The 7,607-nt window shown below is 37.3% G+C and overlaps 1 protein-coding gene across 1 annotated transcript; it reads right to left on the bottom strand.

The window, feature by feature from the left end:
- Nucleotides 1–3,716: 3,716 nt before the first annotated feature.
- LOC134644567 (trace amine-associated receptor 13c-like) lies at nucleotides 3,717–4,953 on the bottom strand. Its single transcript, XM_063497656.1, has 3 exons — nucleotides 4,945–4,953; nucleotides 4,683–4,870; nucleotides 3,717–4,533 (listed from the first exon to the last, which is right to left on the bottom strand). The coding sequence occupies exons 1-3, from the start codon at nucleotides 4,951–4,953 to the stop codon at nucleotides 3,717–3,719; spliced, it is 1,014 nt and encodes a 337-aa protein (XP_063353726.1).
- Between the last annotated feature and the right edge of the window lie 2,654 nt (nucleotides 4,954–7,607).

Raw genomic sequence — 7,607 nt, forward strand, 5'->3', positions numbered from 1 at the left:
TCACACACAACCTGTCGAAAAGGGAGGGGGTGGCTGCTTCCAAATAGAGCACATTTAATTTCTAATGTTGTAAATCCAAGCCCATCATGTATTCATGATTTGAATTCGGGGTTGTGTGAAATCCCAGAAATAAACCCTAGACAAAGCATATCTGTGAACTAAGGTGTAGGTCTAAGGTGTAGAATCAGAATCAGAATACTTTATTAATCACTAAGGAAATTATGTGGTTCACAGTTGCTCCAAGAAGAAATGGTAAAAATAGTAACAGTAACAGACTAAACTCCAAACAATACATTATATTACAGATTTTACACATTTAAGAAATAGCACTAATATATACAGATCACTCAATTATAAATATCAAGGGTTAACAGAAAGGATTTTAAATAAATGTCAAGAAAATTGACAAGAATATTACTGAGTAGAAAAGAGTGTGTGCAAAAAGGGTGTAACTATTGCAGTTTTTACAGTGTATTAGATCGAGGAGTTGTACAGGGAGATGACCACGGGCAGGAATGATTTCCTGTGTCGTTCAGTAGCGCTTTTTGGTAATCTCTGTCTCTCACTAAATGTGCTTCTGTGACGCCAGAGAGAGTGTTCGCTCAGTGCGCCAACCAGGCTAGGACCGCCACTGACAAAGAGACACAGACCAGAGGGAAAGAGAGAACACGGGGAGAGCACAGACATAACGGGCTGGGGAAAATATGAAATAAAACACAAGGAGGGAAAAGGAGGCATGGGAACTCACAGATACACAGAGGGGGACACAGCGGGTAAAGACACGATGGGAAATCTAAAAAACTAAACTGAACTACTTAAGGACGATGGGATAAATAATGAACAAAATTAAAAAAAAAACAGAAGAAAACTAAGAACGCTGGTTCAAAATGACCCAGGACCATAACAGAGAGATGTCATTACGAAGGCAGATAAAACAATTGTCTCGTACGATGTTGCAAAATTGAGCAAAAAAATTAATACAATATCAAAGAACAAAATGGTTATATATATTAAAGAAGGAGCTCAAATAATGATAAAAAAAACAACACAGCAAGCACTGCATAAATCAAATCTAAATATGACAACATTTGTTAAAATATGGGTATTATGGTATGAGATTTTGGTATGAGAAGTGGTGTGTTAAGGTCTGCTCCTCTTTGGATTGGAACATATTAATAATAAAATAAGGTTTTCTCACCCATTCACTTAGTAGCTGACTCTGTGGCCCTAGGTACAAAGGCACGTGTTATACACATGTTAAGGACAACATCTTTACCTTCCAGCAGACAAGAGTAGGAGCACAGTTTTGTTAAACCAGGAAGACTGTCATGAGAAAAATATGTCACTACCCAGTGACAAGGATTCTTATGAGCTCCTGAATAGTTACAGAAGGGGATAGGTTGCCTAAAGCAGTTAATAGGATCACAATATAGATTGGATTTCATACCACACATTATACCAAGTTGAAGCGTCCTTGTCTGGTCAATCCTAAACAGGGAATAGCTCAAGCCCCATTGTCTGTATGATTGATTCCATCAACTATAACATCTTCAGATTTTTGGTTGCAGTCCTCAACCCATTGGTAGGCAGCTCCACATTTAAAGCACTTTGATTTTTGTGGAGAACTCGAGATCATAGAGGCAGATGAATTGCTGGGTTTCATGATGTTGTCTTTCTTCATTTGTGTGTGTTCAAGTTACTGAAGCAGTGGAGACAGTTTATAAGAAATTAAAGGGAGACCCTATTCTTCACAACAGAACCACCCTTAATACTGGCCAAGTGTATCTGCTCTTAGAACTACATTTTTCAATACAAGTGTCTGTACTATAGACAGAAACATGGGTGTGACATGAGTTCCGAACTGTTAACCATGGCCAGTTTGTGCATGGAGGAAGTGGGGAAGAGGAGGGTTCTGATATCCTATCCATGAACAGCACTGAGCCATTGGTTCAGGTATATGGATGACACCTGGGTTAAAATCAAATCTCAGGACATTCCACAATTCACTGATCACACAGCTTGATGAACAAAAACATTATGTTCACCATGGAAAATAAGATGCTCAGACTCTGATAACATTGTGAAAGGTTTCTGTAAAAGTCATTCACACTACCATGGATTATGCATTGGACAAACCAATCAACCACTGGCTAAGTAAATTACGCAACAAAGAAGAGCTACTTTGTCAGACCAGGACTAACTCTTTAAAACTGCAGAGTTGTGGGCACTCTTTCAGTGATATGGATGTGCACATCCTGCACACAGAGGAACACCAGTTTAAGCAGGAAATGAAGGATGCCATTTATTTGAAAAGGGAGCAATGATCACTGAACCAATGAGGTGAACTAAGAGTAAATCTGTATGTATGTATCTGTCTAACTGTACTGTTTTTAAGGTTGTGGAAACCTCACTGAAATGAGTGATGAAGATTTTCTACCACTTAAATTGCTGCTTCAAAATAAACAGAGTCAGCCTTCTGGAGTTTAATTACCTTGATTACTGAGCATCAAAAAAATATGGTGGAATGATGGAAATATACCAAATATTAAGGGAAAATGTTTAAATTAGTTGAAATAAGGGTTTTCAAATGTCAAGCAATATGTAAAAAATAAAATGAAAAGCACCTAAGTAAAACAGTTTGTGACTGAAACCAGTTCACTTTGTTCATTAGAAAAATTTAATCATTTATTTTTAATATAGGATGTTTACTAACAAATTTCTGTATATGAAATATTAGACATAGATTAAATATGAAGCACAAACCTGTTTTAAGTCAGCCTGAAAAAAGATTTAAAATGACAAATATTATATTAAGATTAAGATTAAGACTCATTTTAGTTAAAGGTTCAGTAAAGCACACTGCAGAAAGCACTTTCTGACTGTGATCAGATCATTTTGTGTATTAGAATAAAGAAAGAGCTTATTCCTAGCCATCACTGTTCAGGCCAGTCTGTAACATCATCAATGATGTGGTAACTTCCTCAACAACAAACTAGAAGAGATAGACTCTAATTCTGTGGCAAACACTGTAAGGAGTGGAGTGACATTGTCCACCGGTGGGGAATGTTTGTGTTTTTATTCTGTTCTTATGTTGTGGAGATATAAATTTAAACAATTAAATATGTAGATACTTACATTATTACACATATTCCCTGTGCAGGTACCTCTTTAACTCTAAATCAATGGGTCTCCCTTTTTTTCTTTTTTCTTGTTATTCTAAAGGAATTTTAATGTAAAAATCTACATGCTGCTAACAGAGAAATGCCAAACTGCATTTCATTGTTCTGGTAACAGTGACAATAAAGATTTATTCTATTCTATTCTGTGTAAATTTCAGTGTTTCAGTAAGAATAGTTGTTAATTTATTAACACATCTATTACACTGCTAAGACAAGCATTTTTTTTTTTACAGCTGTAGGCTGTAGATGTAAATTAGGCTCCCATGTAAAACTAGCATATTACACATCTTCATTTAGTTTAGTTTAGTTAGTGATGGTTTTCAGAATTTGTGACGGATTCACATTCATTTAAATTAGAGAAACGAACACCTGATTTTGTCATTGTGTAACAGAGGATTAGAATACTAGCCCTGGAAATCTAAATGTAAAGCAACGTCTAGCAGATATATGTTTCATCACACTTGAAATAAATAACCATTTATCAGTTTTTCAGTGTCAAAGACTGTATGCCTTACTCATTACTAAAATCACTTTTCCCTATAGTATATTGGCCTCACTGGAGCCATGCCTAAATATCTTAAATGTCACAATGAGCTTAATAGATTTCAGAAACCAGGGGTAGCAAAAAGTGTAGATTAATGGGTTCAGACAAGAGTTAAAATAGAACAGCAAGCGCTCAAAAGGTACAGATCTAATATCAAAGAAACTATTCTGGCCTACCATTGAGGAACAGAAAAATGGGAAAAGACATATCAGAAAGGCAATAACAAGTACACCGAGAGTCCTGGCAGCTTTCAGCTCAGATTTCTTAGCATGCACCGTCTCTGACCCCTGGAGTCTGAGAGCAGTGATATTAGAGCGCATTGCCCGAGCCTGAGACACAGCCACCACAAATACTCTTAGATACAGAACTATGATGACAGTCACAGGGCCGACAAAGGTCAAAACAAAGTCAACAATTCCCACAAAGTAGTCAATGACAACTACACAATCACCAGAACAAGAATTATACCTCCCTGGCTGCTTGAAATTATCCTTCATGATAAGACTGTTATACAGAATTGAACAAGCCCAGCAAGTACAAATACAGACTGAGACTCTTTTTATAGTAATTTTGGTGGGATAATGCAGAGGGTCACAAATGGCTACATAGCGGTCAGCTGATATGAGTACCATAGTTCCTACTGAAGCAGAAGTAGCAATGTAATCTAAACTGCTATACAGAGCACACATGTGGTCACCAAGAAACCAGCAGCCATCTAGGAGGCTAATCTGACAAGCCATGATGAGGCCCACGAAGAAATCTGAGATGGCCAGAGAGAGGAGGAGGAGGTTGTTTGGGGTGTGCAGCTGCCTGGATTAAAATAGGAGTATTATAGGTTGTTCTACAGTAGCAATTGCAACTCCACTGTAACACATAGAACAAAGCAACACATTTTCTAATTAAATTCACAAAAAACGTTATTTTTCTATAACTTGTTAAGTATTCAAATATGTCAGTACTTGAAGTGAGCGATGGAGATGATCACAAGCAGGTTCAGAATTGCAGTAAGCACAGAGATGGAAGACAGTGGGGTGTAAATAAACACAGCCTCAATTTGTGAATGCTTTTGCCGCACACAAGAGGAGTTGAATAGTTGTGGAAAGCAGAGTTCAGTTTCTTCCATTGTTAGAGAAAGACAGCAGTGGCTCTTGAGCACAAACAGCTTTGTGACCGAGCCCCTTTTTTGTATCACCACCCTTCCTCCCACATTTGCCTTCTGACGTAAGTCATTTTCTGATATTTCTTTCCCTCTGTGAATAAGTCAAAATGTGACGTTAATAATATAAAGTACAAGAAAACCAATTCAATACAATTAAACTTCTTTTAAATGTTAAATTAATCATTTTGATGTGTGTTTTTTAATAGTAACCTAGTTTTATGTTAAACCTGTAGGGAGTTAAAGTTTAAATCGCTGTAAACCGTTTAAATGTTTTTAAAAAGCACCCAGTAGCTGTTTTGTAAAGTCACCAAATATTTTTGACACTGCTTAGTATTAATGTAACACTCAGAAGAGTAGGCACTTTTCTAGTGTAAGATTAACACTGGTGATTTTGCAGTATATTTTTAAGTGAAAAAGCTAATGGACAATAATTTCTTTTAGTATGGAAGTGTCATGGTCCGGGTGAGCATCCCTTTTTTTCCACTGTTTGCCAGGGTTCTTAAGTACCTTCCCTTGGTTCAGGTTTCAAGTTTTATTGTCATATACAGATAAACAGTGTAGCAACATTTACCTGTAATGAATTTCTTAGGCTCGTGTTCCTCAGCTTTACATGAACATATAGAAAGCGTACAGGTATATTAAGAAAACAAAATAACAACAATAATAATAGTGAAATACTAAAGTATTAAATATTAAATCACGTCTCAAAACACATCTATTCATAATTGCATACACCTGATTCCGTCTTAGTCCATTTTTACCTTGCTCAGCTTTTATACTTTCATGCTTGTTTTGTTTCTTATTTCCCTTATGTTTAAATTGTATTTTGCCATGTTTTATTATATTGTATTGTTGCTACTGTTCTGTACTATTGTAAGGTGACTTCAAGGGCATTAAAGGTGCCTACAAATAAAATGTATTATTATTAGTATTATTATTGTTACGTCACCACGAAGAAGGTCTAGGGGTGTGAGTGTGGGGACCAGTAACAAATGGGTCCAGAACAGAATAAAAGGAAAACAGACAGGTGTTTAGCAAATAGTTTTTATTATAGATAATCTTAACATAAAGAGCTGGCAATGCTGTTTTACCAATAACACTAGAAAAAGAAAAAGGTTGCAACAACAAAGGACACAACAACCTAACAAAAAACTCCACATAACGAGGAGGCACTTCCAGGGGCCCACAAGCCCACCCTGTCACTAGCAGCAGCAAGTCCCACTGCTGCTGCTGTTGAGACCCACAAGCCCACACTACTCACATTAACCAGCTACTCTCCCCACTGCTCCTACAACTCCACACCACAGGCAGGACAATCACACAATAGGACCTCTTTCAACACCTAAAACACAATAAAGAAACACCAGAGAAATCACCCTCCCTCATCCAGTTCATCCCCAGCTTATATGACCTCAGAGAGGTGATTGCTGACTGGGCCCAGGTGGTAAATGAGGCCAATGAACAGCAGCTGTGTCCTGGGGAGAGAGAAGAGCAAGAGAGACAGAGGGGTAGAGCAAGACAGGAGGAGACGGAGAGCGAACACCACACCCATACAAGAGTAGTTTCAGGAGGCCCTGCTAGGGCCGTAACAATTATTAAGTGTGCCTATGCCAAGAGGCACAGTTATTACTATTCGTCGGATTTAGTAAGTGTGCCTATGCCAAGAGGCACAGTTATTACTATTCGTCGGATTTATTAAGTGTGCCTATGCCAAAAGGCACACTTATTACTATTCGTCAGATTTATTATTAAGTGTGCCTATGCCAAGAGGCACACTTATTGTTATTCGTCAGATTTATTATTAAGTGTGCCATGCCAAGAGGCACACTTATTACTATTCGTCGGATTTATTATTATGTGTGCCTATGCCAAGAGGCACACATATTACTATTGTTCGGATTTATTATTATTGTGTGGATGCCCTCAAAGGGCTTCCACACTATTGAGTTCCTGTTTCTCTTTATTCTTTATTGTGTGGATGCCCTCAAAGGCATCCACACTATTGAGTTCCTGTTTCTCTTTAAACTTTATTGTGTGGATGCCCTAAAAGGGCTTCCACACTATTGAGTTCCTGTTTCTCTTTATTGTGTGGATGCCTTCAAAGGCATCCACACTATTGTTTTCCTGTTTCTCTTTATTCTTTATTATTCCTCTAGTTGCTTCCGTACGTTTTTTGCCGATTAACTACTCCCTCAGTTTTCAGCCGATTTTCTCAGTTCAAACTCTGTACTGTTCTCTTCTTTCTGCTAATGCCAGCTATGACTTTTGGTGTTTATTACTATTATACTTTTTAAAATATTACACTTTTTTCCTTTAATTTGTCCCATTGAAATGAATGGAAATCTTCAGAAATTCTGCTAAAACTTGCTTGGTTTTGAAACTTAACTGCTTCCTCATACTTTCACCTAGAAACTCCATTCAAACTTTAAAATGTTCTCAGATTATTTGGCTATTCCTGTGTGAATCAGCTTTTTCACATCTTCTACCGTTTTAATCTTATCTCTCTTTAAGTTTTCAGTTGCAAAATTGTGATTTTTCAGAAAATACATGCGTTGCTATGGTTGCTATGCAATTAACTCAGAGTGTGTGCTGGTCTGTTCTGAATTTTCTCTTCATGTCCGAACAACTTCTTGCTACTCGCTCAATTTCCACTCAACCCCCACAAATTATACATCAAAACGTAGGTATTTTTGCTGGCTTTCAGACAATGTTACTATCTTTATTG

This window comes from Pelmatolapia mariae, linkage group LG16_19, assembly GCF_036321145.2.
Source record: "Pelmatolapia mariae isolate MD_Pm_ZW linkage group LG16_19, Pm_UMD_F_2, whole genome shotgun sequence".
Lineage (NCBI taxonomy): Eukaryota > Metazoa > Chordata > Actinopteri > Cichliformes > Cichlidae > Pelmatolapia > Pelmatolapia mariae.

What these genes read in the sequence shown, in the direction of transcription:
- LOC134644567 (XM_063497656.1), bottom strand. An exon ending in ATCTCCATCGCTCACTTCAA is followed by an intron (nt 4,534 to 4,682) that starts GTACTGACATAT and finishes ATTTTAATCCAG; the next exon opens with GCAGCTGCACACCCCAAACA.